The 25249-nt window shown below is 43.1% G+C and overlaps 2 protein-coding genes across 2 annotated transcripts in view; one reads left to right on the top strand and one right to left on the bottom strand.

Moving 5' to 3' along the window:
* Positions 1-5812, bottom strand: part of GRAP2 (GRB2 related adaptor protein 2) — a 68379-nt gene extending 62567 nt beyond the window's left edge. Inside the window, exon 1 of the mRNA XM_066633566.1 lies at positions 5690-5812. The gene's annotated coding sequence lies outside the window, so the exon portion shown is untranslated. The remainder of the gene's footprint in view (positions 1-5689) is intronic.
* Positions 5813-13256: 7444 nt separating this feature from the next.
* Positions 13257-25249, top strand: part of ENTHD1 (ENTH domain containing 1) — a 38595-nt gene continuing 26602 nt past the window's right edge. The window contains exons 1-2 of the mRNA XM_066634472.1: positions 13257-13608; positions 18695-18904. Coding sequence (XP_066490569.1) covers positions 13260-13608; positions 18695-18904 — 559 coding nt within the window. The 5' untranslated portion in view covers positions 13257-13259. The remainder of the gene's footprint in view (positions 13609-18694; positions 18905-25249) is intronic.

Genomic DNA, 25249 nt, shown 5'->3' with positions numbered 1-25249 from the left:
CAATAGGAAGCATATACAGCTCTCTATAAATGTTAAATAGTGCTCTCTGGTTTGCAAAACTACGTACATTAATCTTTTCTAATGTGAGCAGTCTAGCCAGTAAGAGGGGAAAAGTGTAATGAAAACTTGTGGTAAAAAGGGCAAATGAAGTGCAATTATGATATGGAAACAATGGTTTTTCCAGGTTGCATTAAAAAAGTTCTATGGGAGAAGATGCCACTAAATTCTATGGAAAGCGGTATCTGGCTTGCTCACTACTGCATTGAAAGCCTTTTTTACACTGACTGTAAAATGAATTTTACCTACTTTCCTATGTCATATTTTGGAGATTATGGCCATGTGGTACACATGATTGTTCTACAGAAAGTTTTCACACTGACTAATAGGTAAAGGTGCAATGCAGGCCTGGATACATGACAGAGATCCTGGTCACTCCTGGTCACACAGCAGGTATATAAGAAAAGCCTGACTGAAAGGGACAGTAGTTCATCTACTCCAGCAGTCTGCCTCTCACAATAGCCAACCAGATGCCTCCAGAAAGGACACAAGCAGGGCATGAATATTGTACATGCTTTCTGAGCTGTTGCGCCTCAGCAACAGGTATCTAGTGGCCCAATGTCCCTGAGCATGGAAGCTCTGTATAGCCATCTCGACTAATAGCCATTGATAGATTTATCCTTCATGAATCTCTTTAATCCCCTTACAAGAACACAAGAGGAGTCTATTGCAATCAGATTAGTTGTCTGTCTAGTCCAGCATGACACGTTTGTCTTTGCTGCTGATGGGTCCTTATTAATACCAGTTGTAGAAGTACAATGTTAGCCACCACTAACACTAACTACAGGATTCAGTAGATTGGTGGTCGCCTTTGGAATGAGCTGTCTCAGAAATTATAATCCTCTGACAGTCTTCTGACAGAGGGCCAATTGCCCAAAATGCTCTGGGATGTACAGTATATAACCGTTAATAATAATTTTGTCTCCTTTCTCTGTTGGGCTTCCTTTGAAGAGCACCTGCTTTGCATGCAGAAAGTCCCAGGTTCAGTCCATGGCATCTTCAGATAGGGCTGGAAAGACCCTGCCTGGGACCCTGGAGAGGGGCTCCCCATCAGAGTAGTCAGTACAGAACTAAACAGGCCCATGGGCAGACTCAATAGGAGGCAATTCGACATTTTTCTGTTTAAAATATGGCAAGACTGGAACACTTTGCTGGAAATGATCGTAAACTCAAGGTATGTATTTTTTAAGGAGTCGGTAAGACAAAGAAAAAATTCTGCTGTATGTGAAGCTGATGTAATGCATTTAAAGCGGACCAACAAAACAAGAGCAGGGGAAAAAAACAGGAGGTGCAGGTTTGCAAGGAGATGACCGTTTAACTGTTACTTCTTCTGCCATATCTTGAAAAGGTAGCATACTGTAAAATGGCAAAGGTTATTTTCAAACAACATGTGCTTGCCATGCCAAGATAATACAGTTTTTTTTCTCTGCCATGTTGCTTAGACAGTCTGCTCAGGTTCGTTCCACTTTCATAGGTCAACAAGGCTAACCCATAACCTCAATGCCATAATAGTGTATCTTTTTGCTCAACAATTCTCTGAAGTTAACTTCTTCTACTGATGTATTTAAAATGGCTTTCCAAATGTCTGTCTAATCTGAAGACATACAATAACAACTGTACTTCCAAAGACTCAACTGTTTGCAACATCAGTTGCTTCCCCAAGGATTTAACATTTTTGCAGAAGGACAACTTAACGACTTTGCTTTGTTGATCGTTCCATTGCCATTGCTGCTTTAATTAGCAGCTGCCTCTAACATTATAGTTAACCCAAAGCCAACACTAAGAGTGTACAAATACCCAGTCACTTATCCACTCACTCACAATCATTTCACAGGGATAAGCTCATTTTGTGAAACTTGAAAGATAACCATCATAACTATTCAATCGATCTCATGTCAATAACTGCTGTACTCTCTGTTCTTATTTCTCACTAGTAAAAAGCCCATTAAATTTGAAGGGGAGGGGAGGGCATATGTGAAAGAAAGAAGGCACTTGCCAAGAGGGAGCAAGAGAGAACTTACAAAAAGGCTAGAGCACACAAGGCAAGAACATACCCCAAAGGCTTCAGAGCATCTCAGTTTACATATGGAGGCAACCAGCCTGGTGAGGGTGGACCCAGCATGCAAATGTACTTAAGGCTTGGGTAGCAACATGCCCCAAATGAACTCAGTCAAGGAACACAATGGCCAACTCTTTCAATGCAGATAGCTTCCCTCCCCAAGCTTTGCCCAGACAGAGGGCCATACATAAGACCCAATGGGTTTTGAAACATGCCAAAATATATACTGCACATAAATAATAAATAGCACTATTTAGCAATTTGAAATGAGGGACAGGAATTTATGCTGTAAGTAGTGGCCTAGCTATGGGGTGGTGGTGCAGTAAGTACTGCCTGTGCTGCAACGTGCCGTGTAAACGGCTCCTTCCAATCACCATCGGAACCATTTCGGGCAGCGACGGCAACACGTGCACAATGGCAACACATCCTGAAAATGAGAAAGTTAAGCTACCTACTGTCATATTCGTTTAGAACATGGCGCATGGTATGGAGTACAAGAAGCTGAAAATATAATAGATACACCACCAAGGCTAATGGATCATGATTATTTAATAAGGATGCACATTTCCAGGCCTCATGGGCAATTAAATCAGAAGATTAATAATGCCTTCCTTCTTTATCCTTATTAGTAAAGAGGACAATCCAGAGAGTTCCTACCCTCGGCATCTGAAGATGCCACCTGATGAGCAGAGATAATTTTGCTTTGTTAATTGTTTCATTATTTTGTGTTCTGTATTTTTTTTAAAAAAAGCATTTTAAATTTTTAAGCATTGACAGAAAGTTACCATATAAATATTTATTTTGACCGGCTGCAAGTGCCAGAATGAAAGGCCACCTGTGAGCTCATTTGCTGGCCTCTAATCAGGTGAATGATTACCTGCAAAGATTGTCAAGGTTTCTTGTCTCTCTTTTTCTAAGAAAAGCTTTTCAAAACTCCAGGGAAGTCCAGAGGAGAAGTAGAATTAATCACAGCAGAGGTGTAAAGAATCACTATCAGGCAGATTGGATAGGGGATATTATTAGAGAGAACAGCCCAACCCGTTAGCATTATTTGGACCCCTGTGTCTGCCTTCCAGTAATTACCTACATCAGGGATCACATTTGAGGGTGATAAAGAGGGAAATTAATGCCTGAATGAGAAACCTCATGCAGTTTCAGACCTTTGGATTCCAGGTGGAAATGACGCTTTTGAGGCTGCTTTCCATGTTGGATGGCCTTCTGCTGCCTTGAAGCCAGCAAGTTAATTTTTTGGGATGGTCATATTTACCCAGGGAGAAAATGGCCCAGAATGGAGGAAGAATAAATGGATTCGGTCCAAAAATAGCTGCAAACCCAAGAGAGACTGCCCAAGTCTATAAATGGGAGAACTGCAAGATAATGGAATTCAGGAAAATGCTCATCTAATCCAGAAATCTAATTTGACAAACAGATGGGACAGAAAAAGCAGAGCAAACCACAGGAAGATCTGAAAACTTCATTAGAAGAGCAGCTGTAACTTTACATGGGAAAATAAAGTCAGATTCATCGAATTAATGTTTATAAAGTGTGAAAAGAATTTAGGCAGGAAGCTTAGTGGAGCTGCGAGTCCCCCTAAAAGTCTTGCTCTTTCTTCACAAATTATTTGCAATATAGGAAAAAAGAAAGACAATGGTCTGGTCCAGATGTTGTATAGAACTACGGTTTTATTGTGGCTTCTCATGATATTCCAGAGCTTCAGGCCTGCATGTGCTCTCTTCCCTTTGGTGCACAAAGGAAGGAAGGTTTCTACTTCCTATCATGGTTTAGACCAGGGCTCTCCATACTGTATCTACAGGCTGGATCTGGTGCATGGCTGAATCCATCCCCTGGGTGAGTGGAACACTCTGTTCCACTGAGGAGCCTCCTTACCATGCCACAGATCTCCCCAAACTGCGCACTGGCCAGCTGCTCCCGGGGTCAGTCCTCCAGCAGGCTTTGTGCCCGGATTTCCGGGCAGATTCGGTTGGTCTGCATGCAGTTTGGGGGAGATAGGTGAAACAGTGAGGCGGCTCCCCAGTGGAACCAAGTGTTCCATTTGTGCCAAGGAAGCCTTTTCTGGAATGCAGTGCTCTCCACTTGGAGACTGCTGGCTTCGACCAAGCAGGTTCCTGGTTTGTTCTAATCATAATTTAGGAAGAGACTAGGTTCCAGGCTAGTTGAACTATGCTAAAAAGTACAAACTTTCCTCCACTAGTTCGCCATAAGAAGGGAGGAATGCATGACTCTGAGGCTCAGGAACATTGCACAGAACCAGGATAAATGCATGGTTTGCTGTGATGTCCAAACAGTGCCAGCATCACACTACCAGCATGCTGCATCTCTCATTTTTTCCTGTTTCAAATCACGCAACAAATTTTGGCTGAAGGCAACTAAAATTTACAACCACAGGAAAGGAAGAATTCTAGCAGCACAATGCTATACATGTCTACTCAGAAGCTCCATTCTATTCAATGAGGCTTGCTCTCAGTAAGCGCGTATTAAGAACATAAGAACATAACATAAGAACAGCCCCACTGGATCAGGCTAGAGGGGCTGATCTAGTCTATTGGATTAGACTAAACATAGTCTATGGGGATTTAGTCTATTGGATTAGACTAAACATAAGAGCATTTCCCCTTGAATTGCTTTTCCATTGAAAGGATAATTTATAATAATATCAAAATCTTCTCATAATTCATGAGCACAAATTATGGAAATTGGTGTGAAAATTTACCACACACACTCTCAACATTCTGATGGTACTGCTTCCCTTATCAGTCAAATATGCTTTCCTTAAACGGTCTATGGACACTACAAGTATGAATGAAACAAGGATGTTGTTTGTTTGTCCAGGAGGGCAGACTCCAGGTCTGGTGTCAAGAGTGGACACTGGCCCAGGACACACTGCCATCAGATGGTCCACTTTTCTTGACTAAGCCCTGAACCCTTAGTGCTGGTGGCAGTGGTAGTACTTGATATGTCATTGGCATGTGGACTGGGGTTGCCATGAGAGCCCAGTGCAGGGTTTTGACCAGGGCCACACCCGCTACGCATCAGCACTAGTTGCAATAGCTCATTCATTGTTTCCCCCACTATTGTGGCCCATAATGCAAATGATAAAAATCATTATGACAGTTTAGGATCCAGATTGAAGCACCCCCTCCCCACATATCTGCCGAGAAGCTTCCCAGTGCCAGGGCTAATTTGGTTGCCAGTTTCAACTGTTACCCTGCAGATGCCTGATCTTGTCTGATCTTGGAAACTAAGCAGAGTCAGGTCTGGTTAGTACTTGGATGGGAGACCGCCTGGGAATACCGGGTGCTGTAGGCTTATACCATAGTCTTTTGAGACTGAAGGTTGCCAACCATATTTAAACCTTATACAACAACTAAGTTCCATGTTGTCTTAACTTTGGATTGTGCCCTACTAAGGTTTGAACTAATTTTATTGATAAAAACATTTAAGCCTACAATCCTAAACACGTTTACCAGGGAGTAAGCCCCAGTGAGCCCAGTGAGACTTACTTCTAAGTAGACATCCATAGAATTGCACTGCACATAAACACAAACAACATACCTCTGAAAGAAGACTTGGCAGGATAAATTCTCCACTTTGCTTCTGTTTATTAGATCCCACTCACACAGAAGTGGGATGGTGCCGATGGCATTGTGTTTCATAAGACATGACCAAGTAACGCGACCATGTATGTTCTCTCCTTCAGGTTAAGCTCTTTTCAAGCACAGAAAAAGTCAGACGCATTCACAATCGTACATAGCCTTCACCACTCACATCTCTCCCCCTTTATTCTCTCTCAAGGCTCAGCCAATCACACACTTAAGAAGAAAACCACAAGTCATGAAGGAACTCAGATGTGACATCTCGGAAAGCTGGGTGTTGGCTAAGGCTTAGTGAACTGTTGTGGTTTTCTTTTATTTCTTTTTATTGTCAAGAGATATATTGGGCTTTTTTTAAAGTCCCACGAGGCTGAGAATTTCCCTGTGCACTTGATTGCCACATGTTCTTTATATTATAAGGGGTTTCCTCTTATTGCACAACATCATAGAGTCTCCCAGGCTTGGTTTAAAAATACCAATGGGCTGGTTTAGAAGATCACTGAAGCCTACACTATCTAAGGGACATTCATTATCAGATCGAATAGAACCTGTTGATAATCTAATGCAGTTTTCTTGAAACTTCTTGAAACAAATGCTTTGAAATCATACCCAAGAGATGCTCCTCCGCAGAAGGAGACTGCACTATAACCCTATATTCAAAACTACCTACAGAAATGTGTGGTCAGGGGAAGCGAGAGTGTCCCAGTAGGCCCTACCCCAACACCCATCCTGAGTCCAGTCTTTGTTTGCAGCAACAAATGCTGTACCTGTGGAATGATCCGCCCAATGATTTGGAATACTAGGAGGCCCTGTGTTCCAAATCCTGCGCCCAGAAATACTATTGCCATGGAGAATCTCCATGGTGAGCACTTCTACAAGAGCACTGGTAAGCCATGTCCCTGTTGTGTTTTTACTTTTGCCTAGAACAGCAATTTTCAACCTTTTTCATCTCATGGCACACTGAGAAGGTGCTAAAATTGTCAAGTTTTTTGACAATTGACAAGGCACACCATACTGCTGGCCAGAGGCTCCCCCAATGGTCCTACTAATATATGACCCTCCCCCAAACTCATATGGCACACCTGCCAACCATTTGTGGCACACCAATGTGCCACACGTGGCACAGTGATTGAAAATTGCTGGTCTAGAGCATCAGAGTTCAAGATCCCATATACTCTCTTCAGGCAAGTGCTCTTGCCATGAAAAGCGAGGAGGCACTATGAGTAGGTTGGCAGCAGGGTGTGCCAGTCAGATCTCAGTGCCGCCCCACCCATGCTTCTGGGCACAGATCTCAACATCTACTTCAGGCTAATATCACAGGACAACATGTCCTATAACTCAACAGTTTTCAGTAAAATAGTGTTTTAGGCCATCCAGCCGAAGTCTGTTTTCCAGAAACTTGAACCCAATGCTTCTTTTCCCCCCTTGTTTTCCTCCCCCCATCTACCTTTAACAGCTTTGCAACAGTCCAAAATTCAAGAGGACCAGCAGCTATCCTTGACATGACAATGCAGGGATAAGAAAGGTGTAATTTTCTGATTTTCTAGCTGTCGTATGACAGGGATAAAAGAGACAATCTTTGGTAGATCTGGTTAAAAAAAGTAGTTCTATTCTGTATAATAATCAGGATGGGGAGGGGAACCGCTCTCACATCTTCCGGTCTTCTTTTATCTCTAAGCTACAAATATACAGTTCTTTCACCATGTGCTCATACATACAGTTGTAAAAATCTTGATCATCTTGATCAATAACAGCCATAACCATTTTGCAGCGTACAGTACTTGCAAACTTTACCAAATGTTGGTCTGGCAATCCTGTCTTTGCTGTAGAAGACTCAGCAAAGCTTTTACTACCAATGATACAGTAAATTAACCTGCTTCTGTTCTTAAGGGCTAGACATAGCACAGGAAACGCAAGAACAGTCTCTTGACAGGCCTCTGCTTCTTTTGCCTTCAAGGGGTAAAAAAAAAGTTAGAAAGGGGGATTTTCAGCAGACTAGTGGCTGGCAGAGAGAGGGTTAAATAGCCTGCTCTTTCTGCTCTTAATTGCCACTCTCCTTAGCTGCTTCTCATTAAAAACAATGTGCTAAGATTGTGGGATGCCAAGATATTAGACCAAAGGTCTAAGGCTGCAATCTTATGCACACTTTCCTGGGAGTAGGCCCTATTGAATGCAGTGGGACTTCTGAGTGGACATGCATAGGATTGTGCCCTAAATCAGCCTTATGCATGCCCACCAAGAGGGCAGAGGGCATGAATGCAACAGGCTTTATTTGTTTGTCTGCCCCCTGGTATCCAGAAATATGCTGTCACTGAACAAAGAGATTCATTTCAACATCACAGCTGATGGCCATTCATAGGACCTTTCCTGCACAATGTGTCTGATTCCCCCCCCCCCACGTTCAAAAGCGATCTAAGGGTACAACCTATACATGTCTACTCAGAAGTAAGTTCCAATGCATTCAATTACTTACTCCCGGGAAAGTGCACATAGGATTGCAACCTGTATCAAGCACTGCCAGCTGCAAAACACCACATAAGGTGGAATATAAGGGCCCAATCTTTCCCTACTCTCCAGCACCGGTGCAGCCCCAATGCAGCCCCGAGGTAAGCGAACAAATGTTCCCATAGCTTGAGGAGGCCTCTGTGACTGCCACGCCACGGCACCATAGGATGCACCGCATGCCCCTCCGGTACGGCTGCACTGGCACTGGAAAATTGGATAGGATTGGGCCCTAACTCTCCCAATAAGTAAGTATTGTCATGAAACACACCCAGTGACGGGTACAGCATGCAACATGGAGGTCACAGCCTCTTATGCTCTCCTAGGGGAGCACACTGCACGCCTTCAAGAAAATCACTGTGCTGTTGCAAGGTTATCCAGGCTGCTAGGGCTCAAGCAGCCTCCAGGGAGATGGAAAAGGCAGGGCTAGCTGAATGATTGACAGAACCTGAAGGCAACACTTTGCAAGGAGAGGGGGCGGGGCTATAGCAATCAACATTCTGATTGGAGGAGAAGCAGAAGGGGGTGTGTGCTTTGTGAGTGATTGATGGCAGTTTGAATACAGCAAGGAAGCATTCTAACTGTTGCAGTTGAGCTGCTCCTTCAGGTAGGGATGGGGGGGGTACAGTGTGTGGAGTTTGAGAGGCCAAATAAAATGGTGTCTGCTGTGTGGGGCTGTGACTACCTTGGAGGGAGCCCAGGCAAGGGAGGGACTCCCCGCTTGGGACCTTTATTCTTGGTGTATTCCCCCATTTTGTCTACTGTGGCACACACAACGCTAATTTTGTGATACTGGAGCTGTATAAAGGGCTGCTATGTACCCACCTGTAAAACAATGTGGGTTTAAAAAATTGCCCCCTGGAGGACTTCACCATTGGGCAGTTGCACAGATTTGTGCGATGTACAAAGATCACCATCTTTCCACAAATGTGTCAACACCCTGAGCTTCTGCCCATGTACAGAGTTTTTTTTTTTTAAACCAATGAGAATCAGTGTATAGAACTCCCTCCCTGGAGAGATTTTGCAGATACACTTGATTTTTGTTAACATAAGAAGCACCCCACAGGATCAGGCCCAGGGCCCATCTAGTCCAGCTTCCTGTATCTCAGTGGCCCACCAGGTGCCTCAGGGAGCACACAAGTCAACAAGAGACCTGCATCCTGGTGCCCTCCCTTGCATCTGCCATGTCATAAGAACGTAAGAGCCCTGCTGGATCAGGCCAAAGGCCTATCTGGATCAGACTTCTGTGTCTCACAGTGGCCCACCAGATGCCTCTGGGAGCACACAAGACAAGAGATCTGTATCCCAGTGTCTGAGGCAGCCTACCTCTAAAATCAGGAGGTTCCACATACCTATCATGGCTTGTAACCGGTGATGGACTTTTTCTCCATAAATTTGTCCAGTCCCCTCTTAAAGGCATCTATGCCAGATGCCATCACCAAATCCTGTGGTAAGGAGTTCCACAGACTCATTACACGCTGGGTAAAGAAATAGCATGCTGGCTAAAGAAGGGAATGTTTTTAAGAGGTTGACTAACACTATATTGTTTTGGTGAGCATTGGGGAAGATGAATTTTACTGTACTCTTGAATATTTCATTGGCTTTCCAATTGTTACTTTGGTGGTTTATAATTGATTTTATTGTATTGTATGCATTGACTTTCATAACCGTATGGAGTGTTCTCTGCCAAACAACTGATATACGGGTTAATTTAGCTGGATTGTGGGCCAGATGAGCCCTATAAAAGTAAATCAAAGATGTTTTCTTGAAAATCACAACAGGTTTGGACTGACCTCAGAAAAGGCAGTCGGGCCAAACTTCTCTTTGTAGCCAAGTTGTGATTCCAACTGTTATCGATAAATGTCTTGTGAAGAAACAGATCAATATTTGCTGCTGCTGTGTACCTGATGTCAAAGTTCAGCTCTGCCTGAAAAGAATGATGCATACCAAAGCAAAGAGCAAATCTTTTTGATTGAAAATTTTAATAGATTCATTGAAATAAATTACAAAATGAAAATTTTTTCTGCAGGAGTAGTACAGATAAAATTAACTGCATTTTGAAGTGCAAACAAGGGAGAATTGGCAAGTAGTAAAAAGTGTAATTCTCTCCTAAGAAAGATTTCATTCCAGCTTCTTAGTGTCGGATTTTTCTTTCCACAAAATCTTAATTAAACCCATATATTTTCTGTCTAACTTACTTGATGTGCATTCTTTTGATCAAAAGGATTATTATCTTCTTGTACTGTACTTTGAAGCCTTCCAAAGGCAACGTTTTGACTTTTTGCTTCAAACGCCTGTTTCACCCTACATTTCAAACACCTTTAATTGGAATGTATAACAGTGGTCAGAAAGGACAAAGTGTGTGTGGGGGTGGGGGGAAGAGGGAAAACAAACACATTTGTGATGAATTTTAATATTTTTCCATTTGTGCATGTAAAATCTGATTACAGATTGTGTCTCAAGCCAAGGCTGGATGCATGTCAGAGCTTGAAATCAATTTGATTCATGATCATGGCAGTATTCTCTGGTGACTTGGTCAGGAATTGCAGAGACCTACCCGTTCTGGTGCTAACTAATGAAATGAAGCAAAAGGAGTAGGAGGAACATTTCCTAAAGAGGTGAACTAGCAATTCACAGTGATTTTTCTTCTGCGGTTTTTATGCTTTTTTAAAAAAATTCCATCACTGTAGCAACCCAAATACAGCCCCCAGTGCTGGCACCAGCTGTGATACCCAACAGAGTTGAGCTAATCAGGACAGCAATACTATTTCCACAGTTTAACAGTGGCTGTCAGGCTCCGGTTTTTCTTTTAGAGCCACTTGGAATGCTGAATAACAAGAAATGCTTCATCCATATTCTGAAGATGCAAAATATGTGGCCCTGCAGTTCTTTCTTGAATCTGCACAGCAGGGTAAACAAGGCACCTACAGCACAAACCTAGGCATGTCTACTCAAAAGGAAGTCCCAGTGAGTTCAGTGGGCCTTAATTCCATGTAAATGTGCATAGGAATACAGCCCTAGTCATCCTAGCTCTTTGTTGAAATTATTTTTCTTGCTGAGTATGTGCGAACTCTTACCTTTTTATTAAGGCATTAGATCAGCCACCAGGAAATTCTGTACAAATTTCATAAGTAACTTAATGCACAGCAGAGCATTGGCTCAAGTCAGATGCCATATTTCTGATCCATCCACACAGGGATTAGACTGAGAGCAAGCTGTAAGCCTTTGAAATCACAAGGTTGGTGGCGGTAGTCCCAAACTTGGGCAAATCCATGGCTTGAAACAGAGGCCATACTTTCAGTAGTGCGACTGCTGAAAAGTCTTTGAAAGCACTTATCAGCCCACACAAGAGTTTGGGGGAGAGTAACAGCAATGGTGATTACTTGAAGCGCTTGTCAGTAAGGGGATTGGTTGCACCATCTTTTTTTCCTTTATTTAATGCAATGCCCCACCCTCTATTGTGTCCATGAAGGTGAGGCCGGGGGCACTGCATTATAGGTAAAAGAAGATGGTGATGCCTTCTCCTCCCTTGTTGCTTCTTAGGGGGCTTGTAAGGCCAGTTGGCCAAGAACCCCCACAAACTTGGCACCCGCATTCCTCCATCCTCCCCTCTCCTGTTGCACACAAACAACTTCTTAGCATTTCAGGTTTACATAACTATAGTTTTGCAGGATGTCAGAGTTGGGAAAACTGTGGGTCAGGAATTGCTTCCAAATCAGATTTGAATCAAATCTGCAAATCATTGCTTGGAGGTAATCCTAATCAGTGCTTAACCTGGATGGTATATCATGTCATGCTAACCAGGAAAGGGAGGATGGAATACAGAAGCTCACAGCATGATCTTTCAGACCATGGTTTGGAGCAGGGGTGTCCAAAGTTTTTGGCAGGAGGGCCACATCGTCTCTCTGACACTGTGTCGGGGGCCAGGGGAAAAAGGAATTAATTTACATTTAAAATTTGAATAAATTTACATAAGTTTACATAAATGAATATATTAAGGGTGAACTTATATGAATGAATGAAGGTCTTGCAATAACTCAAGGCCTATAAAAGGCCTTGCACAAAGCAAGGCTGGCCTTTCCTTTGCTGCCGCTACTACATCACACATGTGAAACAACACGCAGTGGAGGGAGCCCTCATCCCACAACTCACACAAGAGGTCAAACAGTCACCCTCACACTGAGAGCAGTTGCGTCGGGTCAGCATGGACCCCAACAAATCTCTGGAGGGCCAGAGGCTCATTGGAGACTGGGGTCTCCCTGAGGGCCACATTGAGAGGCCTCAAGGGCCGCAAGTGGCCCCCGGGTCGGGGTTTGGGCACCTCTGGTTTGGGGGATCAGAAATGTAGCATCAAAACTGAGAATTCAGTTTTAGTTTTCTATGCATGGCCAAGGTATTTTAACAGTAAACACTAAAACAGCATTTTTAAATCTCTTTTTGTTCATGCTGCTTTTTTGCAGGAGCAAAAGTAGGTTTTGTTCTGGTATACCGCAGTCAGCAAATCAGTGGCAAGGTTGCCATTCGATCCAGAATCAACAGCCTTTCAGCAGCGGCTGTCCCTTTTTATAGATAATCCAAAATTTTCCCTGCTGGGTTTGTATAGTTTTCAAGTGCAGTTTGAAACTGTACTTTCGAGTGCACTGTTCATAGTCCTAGTACTATTGACTTATGTTAATTATCTTGCTGCCCAATTATCTCAGACTGTTCTGTAAACACAATCTCCAGCCCATTTGGGTTGCCACTCTGTTTGGACTTGTCTGTAATACAGCTGCTCATTAAGCAGAAACATCATGTCTTGAAGGAATGACAACATCATGTCTTGAAGGAATGACAACCTTGAAGGAATGACAATCCATGAAAGCTACTCTCTCTTTCAAACTTCAAATGGTAACATGTCAATCTTCCACTGTTCTGTTTGCAGGTTCATAGTTTATTGCAAGAGAGAATGGAATGAGAGAGTTACATAACAGCAGATAACATCTAGTAATTTCTCATCAGTTTTGTAAACCAAGCAACCATTTGTTACATCCATGGCACTCAGAAGGCACGTGAAGAACTTTGTGAAGCATTATTCTGAAGCCGAAATTAAAGTCAGAGAAGCCACTTCTAATGATCCTTGGGGCCCTTCCAGTTCTTTGATGTTAGAGATAAGTGACCTGACATACAATGCCGTTTCTCTTTCTGAGATCATGGACATGATATGGCACAGGTTGAATGACCATGGAAAGAACTGGAGGCACGTGTACAAGTCTCTCACACTAGTGGATTATCTCCTCAAGAATGGATCAAAGAAAGTCATACAGCATTGTCAAGAGGGGTACTTTAACATTCAGATGTTAAAAGACTTCCATCATTTAGATGAGGCTGGAAAAGATCAAGGTAAAACTAAAATACTTGGCAAAATCAGTTAAGGTGTGTGTGTGTGTGTGTGTGTCTGTCTGTCTGTATTGGGGGTTGATGGTAAGTAGTGGACTGTCGATCTAATTGTTCACATTTTAAACAGTTTTGAAACAAGTCTGGTCCCAATTCAAGGTGCTAGTTCTAACCTTTAAGGCCCTCCATTTATTTGGGTCCAGGCTATCTGAAAGACCACCTCCTTCCATACATTTCAGCCCACCCTTTTAGGTCATCTGAAGGAGCTCTTCCCTCTGTCCCAAGTGAGAGATCGGGTGCAAGTCTTTTCTGTAGTGGCGCCACAATTATGGAACTCCCTTCCAAGGAATTGAGAACTACCCCGTCCTTCATGTTTGTCCGCCAGGGCTCAAAACATACCAGTTTTGTTTGGCATTTGGTTGCTGAATGGATATTTGCTCTCTGAACCTCTGAAATACTGCTGTGACTTGACTGCTTCCCTGAACTAATTTGTTCCCCAATGGCTCAACAATATTTGTTAGATTTTCGTCTGCTATGGTTTATGTTTCACTGTGTAATGTTAAAATTAATGTTTTAATGCTTTGTTTGATGTTTTTCTTTTTACCTGTTGTGATACTTTGTACTTCACTATAGATTTTTATAGGCTACCTTGGGCATTTGCTTTGGCGTGGGGAAAGTGGGATAGAAATTTCTTAAATAATAAATAAATATTATACTAAAGAATCTACTTGGGACAGTACCAAAGATTGCAACAAGTAACTCAGAAGAACACATGGAGGAACATTTTACTGAATTTCTGATCTATCGTAAGGGCTTGTTGGAATATAAGGATTGGAAGGGGCACTTTGCACAAAGTGTGATGTAAGTGATAAATAATACTTGAAGCATCTGTTGCTTTAAAAGTATATAGATTGGACTGCAGTATTTTTGAATTATAGTAAGCTGGATTCAGTAGGCAACAAGCTAGGTAAAAAGATGGTGACTTGGTTGTGAATCCAATAAAGTCAGAAAAACTGTTAGTGTCATAAATAATTAAAAATATTGCACTGGTAAATGTATTAAATTAGTAATTGCCCTTGCTGGAAGTCTCAGCAGCTGGGAGATGAAGCAAGCAGTTTATCAGCTTGGAGACTTTCTCACGCATATCTCTGATTAGATAAATCATAATGATGATAGGCCAGATCCATAAGGCAAATTGGATCCGTATATGATGCATGCAAGCACATTCCAACTGTGACACAAGTAATGTGTGTTTTAATGATTAAAATGTGCCTCTTCTTTTTATTTATGTTCTTGGCAAGATAAGTAACTCATCTAATGAAGCAACATCAAAGCATTAGTTTGTCGTCGTTTTGATAATGATATTGCAGTTTAGGATTATATTGCTTTGTCTCTTATAGACATGAGGGACATACCCTATAGAGGTGGGTGAAAACAGTGATGATGAAAAAAACAACACATAATACCACTTTCTGAACTTCTCATTTTTGTAAAAATGCACACAAAAAAACCCCAAACCTGCGAAAAAATAAAACCAGTTTATTTGGTGTGTGTGTCTGTATAAATGCACTCACACATTCACCACCTATATCACACACGTAGTACACTTTTAAAGCGATTAAAATTTAAAATTATAATGCAAAGTTTGACTAAAAACACGTAACACCGCTTTCTGTACTTCTGACTTTGGAAACACCTAAATCCATTAAAAAAACACAACTGTTTTCATCCACCACTACCAGTAAGTGATTGTCTATATAGGCTTGTAGGACAATAAGGATCTTACACCCCAATCCAACCTAAATTACCCCATGCCAATGCAGTGGCAGGGGTGTAGGCTACATTGCATCCGATGGGGGAATTTTGGCTGCTGGAGGTCTCCTCGGGATAAGCCCTAGCAGCCAGGATGGATCAGTTCAGATCCATCAGCAATATTACTGGCACAAATCCAAGATGATCCACACAAGCGGATCAGACTTGGAAAGGGGATAGGATATGGTGCACGCTGATGCTGCCAATCCCATCTTCCTCCTGGGCTGATCCACCTACTCTTCACTCCCAGTGCCAACGTCAAAGCTGGTGCAGGTACCGGAAAACAATAGGGAGAGGGAAACAGCAGAGAATTTCATTCCTGCCACCCCTCTTCCTCACCCACTTTCCTGCAGTGGAACATAGGCTACAGACTACACTCTGCAGCCAGTCACAGCACACCACCAACCGCAGTAGTAAAGCCCCTGCCCCAGTGACCAGACCACAGGGCATGAGGCATCGGGCTATTCTTCTCTGGCCTCATGCTGTGCACACATAGAGCTCACACACACACATGGGAACTGTGGTGATGGAAACTATAGAGAAAGAATGCTTTGCACACAAAGGGAGCACTTTGTACAAATAACCTGCCACCCTCAGATCAGGTATGGCAAAATACTTTGTTGACACTTGCTTTTTCAGAACTCTTATTGCAGGTGCTTGTGCCCCAGGAGGTCTCCACACAAAAACACCCATGTGGAACCTCCATTCTGCCACCCCAAGATGAAGAGCAAGGATGCACCCCACACAGGTAAGCAAGGGAGGGAAGGAACCCCCATGTCACAACATATTGATACTCCATACGTATCTCACATCTCTCCCTCGGCTACAATACTGCCAAATGATCCTGTGTCATTCTCTGTGTGGCCGAACTATCCCTTCCCTTTGCAACAGCTAATAGCACTGAGTGTCTGCCTTCTCTTGGTGAACTCCAACCATTGCCACTGCCAGCCAAATGCTAGAGCCCTTTTGCATTTCAGGAGTGCAGCACTGCCACATGAGGCAACAAAGTCATTTCTCATAGATTTCCAGTACATCTCCCAACAGACACCATGCTTTCACCCCCAGCAGGGTAAGGCTGCATGTGTACCCAGGTAGTTTCACTCTCTCTCACAAATACTGAGTATGCTCCAAAGTTCATGTGCTGCTAAGATCATATGTTTTGCTATGCTCTGTGTGATTCTCTTTGCTCTCCACAGGCAGCTTTCCAACAGGGAAAGAGAACACTGGAAGCCCACAGCACATAGCCCACCACAAGGAAAGCCTGCAGCATGTCTGGCAACAGCACCCAGTGTAATCCTGACTGTGCCTCTGTGGGATTACTGACTTTCAATCAGGCCCTGTTGTTTTGCAAACTCCCTGACTGACTGGTGCAATCGGACCTCACTGATACGTGCTGCTTTGCTGTTTGTCAGATAATTTATGAAGGTTCCTGAGAACTGCTGGAATGAGATGACAATCTAGCTTGTGCATTTCTTTTTCAAATCTGACTCCATCTTTGAGGCTGTGAAATAAAAAAAAAACTTTGCCTTAATTACACTTGTTATCACTTTGTTAGCGGATAGGGATTCTTTCTCCCCCCACCCTAGTTGTTTCCTACATCAACTGATCTCAGGGTGGGGCTGTGCAAGGAAATGAAGAGGGACCTCTCTGCTACCAAGGCAATGTCTGCAGCACCCTCTTTTACTCTTTTACTTTTGGGCTCCAGTGGGAGGAAGCAGAAGCACGTTGAAGGTCACAAGCTGCCTGTTTTCTGCTGCTGTAATGTATAGGGCAGACAGTTGTGTGGGAGAGGGAGGGGCAACATAATGGGAGCTCTGTAGATATGCTGTGCCAGCTGTGATGCAAAGGGTGAAGTGTGTGTGCTAAATGGATGGGCTGCTGCAGCAGGGAACTTGTGTCATGTGCAAGCTCAGTCATTGGTCCATGCAATGCTCCTGCTAATTGTTCCATCTGCTACAGTCTCTCAGCCTGGTATTCCTGTTTGTCATGCTGCAGGATGCTAAATACCCTAAAGGATGTTCTTTGCATGTATTCTGCTGTGGTTGAGTGATCAAAGTGCTGTTCTATAGACTTACCAGTGTGGGCTGCAGACTTCTTCCATCTCCTCTTTTGTCCTTGCCATGGATGTTTCTGGCCAGTCATGCAAAAAGTGAATGGGACGTTTGTTATAACAACATTGGATGGATCCAGACCTCTCGTGCCTGGTTTCTAGCCTGCGCCTCTGGGTAGTGGTATACCAGAATCCTGGTTTGTCTGAGTGCTGACAAACTTAGTTGTTTGAGACGCCCATGATGACTTGTCCCTCTTCAATCCCTGACCCAAAGTTTCCTTTCACTTTGGGGGGGGGGTTCCCCCACAGGGATTTGAACCTTTGCTGTAGGGAGACTTTTGTATTTATTTTACATAACTGTATCTCTCTCATGAGACCTATCTTCCTTCCCTTGGTCTGTGGGCATAATTTCTTGTGAAAGAACTGTATATAAATTATGTGTGCTGGATCCTCCTTCTGGACCCTGCCGCAAGAAGTGGGGAAGGGACCAACTGGGGCCACCCCTCTTGTGAGGCCTCAGATGTTTGGCAGGGAGGGGTTTACAGCATCCATACTCTCCTCTGCCGTGAGGTTCAGACTGCCTCCTTGGGCTGGAGCAGCCTGCCTCCACCTCTTCATCCTTACCCTTAAATAGTTTGCCCTTTCCTATTCTCTCCCTTTCTGGGCCCCACCCCCTTGTTTCCTTCTTCTCTCTCCTTGTCCCCAGTTAACTACTTCCTATCTGGAAGACTGCTGCTACCTGGGCTTTCACAAGCTCATACTGCAGGCAAATTGTCCATGCCCACCTCTTTGCCTATCAGTTTACTGTTGCAGCTGCCCAGGTGCACCAGGGCCAACACATTCACTGCTGAGCCCTGTGCTTGCTGCTCGGAAGATTGATAGGCTAGCCCTTTGACTGATGCTGCAGCTGCGTCCATTGTTTGTGGTGGCTTGCTGCAGGGCCTCCCATTGCTGGTCAATTTGGCCTGCTTGGGCAGGACCTCATCAGGCTGTCTGCCCAGCCGCCACAGCACCTTGATGTTGGTGAGTCCTGCTCCAGACAATGTGGAACACAAGTGAAATGAAACATCACATTTGACACCTTTTGTAGGTACAGAGTCCTGTGAAAGGTCTAGCAAGCAGCCCAGAACATGATAAGCAGACTCTATCCACATGAATCAAACATTCCCTTCGAGGAGAAAGGCGGGATATAAATAAAGTAAATAATTTCTTTTTCTCATTTTTCCATAGGTTTTCACGTGAGAGAGAAGTCTAAACAAGTCATTGCCTTATTAACAGATGAACAACTGTTGCATAATGAGCGTGAAATAGCGCGTCGAACAAGGAGACGGACTTCGCATGCAATGCTCTTTCACCAAAAGGCTTTTGGCAAAGCTTATGTACCAATTGTGTCAGCCTCAGATGCCGCTTCAGCATTTCCTCCTTCAGAAAATGTCCAACGTAAGCACCATGAATTTAAATTGCAATGCAAGTGAATTTCTTTCAGAACTTTAGCAATTGAAATTGCAGCATGGCCCTGAATCCACTTTGTGCTCTTGGTCACATTCTAAATCCCCAAGTTTGATTGCCATCTTCGAAAAGTGGGCAAGTTACCCAGCAGTGATATGGTGAAGATGCACAAGAATGTTTGCGATGTCCTGTGACACAAAATATGGCAAGAGTGTTTCAATAGTGAATATAAAATAATTTAATGGAAGATAGCAAATTGCACCCCATTTCGAATATACCAGCTCTTTCCTAGGCAAATGTTAGATAAGCTTTGCCATCTTCTTCAGTGAATCAGTTTTTATTGTTCCTGGGCAAAAATAGATAATGTTTCCAAAAAAGTACATCCAAAATGCTATCTGGATACCACTACGGTGAATGGGGCCAGGAAAAGTGAGGGGGTTGCCCAGTTCTGCTGTAGACATCTGTAATTTAGTATTATAGATACTCTTCAAAACTGATATAAATTGGTAGAGCTAGAGTACCACAATTACACAGGTTTGCTGAAATAGATGTTTATGTAGGTTTAGCTAAGAAATAATAATAAATAATAAACTTTATTTATATCCCGCCCTTCTCCCTAAAGGGACCCAGAAAGAAAGGTAGCATTAAAAATGTTCAGTGACTAATACTTGAATACTAAAATGCATTTGTGTTAGTTAATAACCATTCTAGTTAATAACCAAGTGCTAGTTAATAAACATCCCATTAATTTCTTGACGTGCTAAATGACTGTGGCTTAGAGCAGCTAGTCACGGAGCCCACCAGAGGACAGGTGATTCTGGATTTAATATTGTGCGGTATGCAGGACCTGGTTAGAGATGTAAACGTTACTGAGCAATTGGGGAACAGTGATCATGCTGCGATCTGTTTTGACATGCACGTTGGGGGAAGAATACCAGGCAAATCTCTAACAAAAACCCTTGACTTCCGATGGGCAGACTTCCCCCAAATGAGGAGGCTGGTTAGAAGGAGGTTGAAAGGGAGGGTAAAAAGAGTCCAATCTCTCCAGAGTGCACGGAGGCTGCTTAAAACAACAGTAATAGAGGCCCAGCAGAGGTGTATACCACAAAGAAAGAAGGGTTCCACTAAATCCAGGAGGGTGCCCGCATGGCTAACAAGCCAAGTTAGAGGGGCTGTGAAGGGCAAGGAAGCTTCCTTCCGTAAATGGAAGTCTTGCCCTAATGAGGAAAGTAAAAAGGAACATAAACTTTTGCAAAAGAAATGTAAGAAGATGATACGGGAGGCCAAGCGAGACTATGAGGAACGCATGGCCAGCAACATTAAGGGGAATAATAAAAGCTTCTTCAAATATGTTAGAAGCAGGAAACCCGCCAGAGAAGCGGTTGGCCCTCTGGATGGTGAGGGAGGGAAAGGGGAGATAAAAGGAGACTTAGAGATGGCAGAGAAATTAAATGAGTTCTTTGCATCTGTCTTCATGGCAGAAGACCTCGGGCAGATACCGCTGCCCGAACGGCCCCTCCTGACCGAGGAGTTAAGTCAGATAGAGGTTAAAAGAGAAGATGTTTCAGACCTCATTGATAAATTAAAGATCAATAAGTCACCGGGCCCTGATGGCATCCACCCAAGAGTTATTAAGGAATTGAAGAATGAAGTTGCAGATCTCTTCACTAAAATATGCAACTTGTCCCTCAAAACGGCCACAGTGCCAGAGGATTGGAGGACAGCAAATGTCACGCCTATTTTTAAAAAGGGAAAGAGGGGGGACCCGGGAAACTATAGGCTGGTCAGCCTAACATCCATACCGGGTAAGTTGGTGGAATGCCTCATCAAAGATAGGATCTCAAAACACATAGACGAACAGGCCTTGCTGAGGGAGAGTCAGCATGGCTTCTGTAAGGGTAAGTCTTGCCTCACAAACCTTATAGAATTCTTTGAAAAGGTCAACAGGCATGTGGATGTGGGAGAACCCGTGGACATTATATATCTGGACTTTCAGAAGGCATTTGACACGGTCCCTCACCAAAGGCTACTGAAAAAACTCCACAGTCAGGGAATTAGAGGCCAGCTCCTCTCATGGATTGAGAACTGGTTGGAGGCCAGGAAGCAGAGAGTGGGTGTCAATGGGCAATTTTCACAATGGAGAGAGGTGAAAAGCAGTGTGCCCCAAGGATCTGTCCTGGGACCGGTGCTTTTCAACCTCTTCATAAATGACCTGGAGACAGGGTTGAGCAGTGAAGTGGCTAAGTTTGCAGATGACACCAAAGTTTTCCGAGTGGTGAAGACCAGAAGTGATTGTGAGGAGCTCCAGAAGGATCTCTCCAGACTGGCAGAATGGGCAGCAAAATGGCAGATGCGCTTCAATGTCAGTAAGTGTAAAGTCATGCACATTGGGGCAAAAAATCAAAACTTTAGATATAGGCTGATGGGTTCTGAGCTGTCTGTGACAGATCAGGAGAGAGATCTTGGGGTGGTGGTGGACAGGTTGATGAAAGTAGCGACCCAATGTGTGGCAGCAGTGAAGAAGGCCAATTCCATGCTTGGGATCATTAGGAAGGGTATTGAGAACAAAACGGCTAGTATTATAATGCCATTGTACAAATCGATGGTAAGGCCACACCTGGAGTATTGTGTCCAGTTCTGGTCGCCGCATCTCAAAAAAGACATAGTGGAAATGGAAAAGGTGCAAAAGAGAGCGACTAAGTTGATTATGGGGCTGGGGCACCTTCCTTATGAGGAAAGGCTACGGCGTTTGGGCCTCTTCAGCCTAGAAAAGAGACGCTTGAGGGGGGACATGATTGAGACATACAAAATTATGCAGGGGATGGACAGAGTGGATAGGGAGATGCTCTTTACACTCTCACATAATACCAGAACCAAGGGACATCCACTAAAATTGAGTGTTGGGCGGGTTAGGACAGACAAAAGAAAATATTTCTTTACTCAGCGTGTGGTCGGTCTGTGGAACTCCTTGCCATAGGATGTGGTGCTGGCATCTAGCCTAGATGCCTTTAAAAGGGGATTGGACAAGTTTCTGGAGGAAAAATCCATTATGGGGTACAAGCCATGATGTGTACGCGCATCCTCCTGATTTTAGAAATGGGTTATGTCAGAATGCCAGATGCAAGGGAGGGCACCAGGATAAGGTCTCTTGTTATCTGTTGTGCTCCCTGGGGCATTTGGTGGGCCGCTGTGAGATACAGGAAGCTGGACTAGATGGGCCTATGGCCTGATCCAGTGGGGCTGTTCTTATGTTCTTATTGGTCTTTATGAGAGAGAACCAAACATCCCTTGAGAGTATTTTACTAAGTAAAATACTGCAAAAAGGCAATGTTTTGTCCTAACTTTATGCTGTTTGAATCAGCACTGTTTACATCTTGCAATTTACATCAATGTACAGATTCAGCCAGTCAGCCAAACACCCTGGCTGATCCTTTGGAGAACTGACCATAAGCTTTTGCTGAGCCATAAGAATAGCCCCACTGGATCAGGCCATAGGCCCATGTAGTCCAGCTTCTTGTATCTCACAGTGGCCCACCAAATGCCCCAGGGAGCACACCAGATAACAAGAGACCTGCATCCTGGTGCCCTCCCTTGCACCTGGCATTCTGACATAGCCCATTTCTAAAATCAGGAGGTTGCGCATACACATCATGTCTTGTAACCCATAATGGATTTTTCCTCCAGAAACTTGTCCAATCCCCTTTTAAAGGCATCCAGGCCAGATGCCGTCACCACATCCTGTGGCAAGGAGTTCCACAGACTGACCACACGCTGAATAAAGAAATATTTTCTTTTGTTTGTCCTAACCCTCCCAACACTCAATTTTAGTGGATGTCCCCTGGTTCTGTTGCAAGGTCAAGAGCAAAGTTCAAAAGCAAAGTTCAAAGCAAACTCAGTAGGCAAGAGTGGTGATCGTCTGCAAGCTTTATTTCGTTGCCAGCAATGGGCCTCTCCTGACTAAAATGAAGCGAGCAATGAGAGCCATGTGGGAACTCTCAAAGCCCTCAGAGAGAGCAATTTTCCAGTGTGAGCCTCTCCCTTATATTGGATTCTGGCTCCTTTGTTTGAGGAGTCTTACATTTCATTGGCTGATGTGTGACATCAGAGATGGAGGCCTTCTCAGGATTGGCCACAGATAACTTTATGTCTTTTGCTCTTATCTTTTGCTACTCTTTACTTATTTATTACTGGCCTTTGGTATGTCTTTGCTTATCTCTGACCACTCCTCACTGGCCTGACCCTGACATGTTTCAAACAGCCATCTGCTTATCTATTCAACTTTCTTTCTGTCTGGTCTCATTAATCTCTGTGGGCTTTCTGCTAACCTCTGTTTAAACTAAGCCCTTTTGGTTTTTTTTCTATTCTATGTGTAATTCTCTATTTGTGATGCATAGTGGTATAATTTTATATTTAATACAAGACAAACTAACTTCTTATTGTAAATAAGGATTTTAAGAGGCTTTTCCCTTTATTTTAATTAAGTCTAGCCCCTCCTGCCAGCTTTCAGTTCAAACAGAGGCTCTTGTTATGTTTTGGGTTAATTAGGGGATTTTCCCATAGATGTTATTTCTGTTATCTTCTGTCTGTCAAAGAAGATAAACTGTCTCCTTATTAAAATGCTTCTAATCTGTATATAACCTTTCTTGGTGCCAAGGGATATCAGTTTCCTAATTAATTGGTGCAGGCATCCTGCTTCCTGCCTCCTCCCTAGTTCTCTGTATGTTGTAAATCTGTCTCTGAGTTGAAAATCTGTCTCTGAGTTGTAAATCTAATCTCACTTTAGGTTGTACTTCCTTAGTTCCAATTAAGCAGGATCTTGAATCTACAGAGTGCCTAAGATAAGAGTCTTATCTGAGGAGTAACTCTATACCACATTCCAGTGTCTCCTTGTTAATTAACTTCTGCCAGACATTTGCCTTTTCAAGGTTGCATTGGAATTACAATTTCAAACTTGTGGCTTTTAAGTAAACTTAATAACTTTCCCCTTTCTGTGTATTTCATGCTTTGATCAAACTATTTTGACAGCTAAAATTCACTTTTAAACTACCATACATTGCTAATTTACATTTTTAAGCAATAACTATTAAGTAAACAAGCATTGTGATCTCTTTGACATGAAACTCTGGTCTAAACAGCCCTTCCCAGTGTTTACCAAACTGTATTTGGTTTAAAAAGGAAAGCCTGTCTGAATTATGTTCCAAGAATCCAAAAAACCTCTTTCTCTCTGGTTTAAGGAAGCCTGAATGCAAAAATCCCCTTTTCCATGTGTTTTCATCTGTCCAGTCTAGTTTCATTTACCATAGCAATTAAGCTTGACAGATGGAAATTCCAGCTTCTTTTCACAAACAGTGCTTTGAAGCCTGAACCATTATCTGATGTCCTTGACAGTTTGAGTCTGATTTACAGCCTGCCTCTGTTTCAGTTTCAGAGTGAGACCAAATATGCTTCTTGGCTTTAAATTTAAACATATGAGCATGCATAACAAATAAACACAACATTTTTCCTATTTCTTATACATAAAAACTAATAACTGATTTAGCTATTAACACCCATAACATAACATTGACATTTGGTTCATTAACATAAATAAACATTTGAACATTTTCTCTATTAAACTGCTAAACATATAGACTATAATGTGTTTGTGTTTATGAGCATGGCATAATGGCTTATGGCTTTAATGGCTTATGGCTTTCATGGCCTTACCTCAGTTCTGGTGTTATGTGAGAGTGTAAAGAGCATCTCTCTATCCACTCTGTCCATCCCCTGCATAATTTTGTATGTCTCAATCATGTCCCCCCTCAGGCGTCTCTTTTCTAGGCTGAAGAGGCCCAAACGCCATAGCCTTTCCTCATAAGGAAGGTGCCCCAGCCCAGTAATCATCTTAGTCGCTCTCTTTTGCAACTTTTCCATTTCCACTATGTCCTTTTTGAGATGTGGCGACCAGAACTGGACACAATACTCCAGGTGTGGCCTTGCCATCGATTTGTACAATGGCATTATAATATTAGCCGTTTTAGCCAGGTCTGAAAATGATTTTTTCATTAAAAGTGGCTTCACGTTACATTTTAAAGATGTGCATGTACTTGCAGGTCAATTCATTTACTGCTACATATTTTTCCATTTGTCTCCAGATAAAAATCCTTGTCACAGGGCTATGGCCTTTTAAAGTTTTCCATTATCTTTCAAATGGTCTCTAAATTCCCTTTCAGTTGCTCATAATGTGAAGCACATGCCTGCCATCTTACAGTAATAACAGTCCTTTTAAATACTAATTGGAAGATTTGGTGGCAGAGAGGGATGGTACCTGCCTTGATTTTCTAGTTTCCCCCATAT

The sequence above is a fragment of the Tiliqua scincoides genome, chromosome 7, assembly GCF_035046505.1.
Source record: "Tiliqua scincoides isolate rTilSci1 chromosome 7, rTilSci1.hap2, whole genome shotgun sequence".
NCBI lineage: Eukaryota > Metazoa > Chordata > Lepidosauria > Squamata > Scincidae > Tiliqua > Tiliqua scincoides.
Note: the sequence above shows the minus strand (reverse complement) of the source record. Positions and strands in the feature narration are given on the sequence as shown.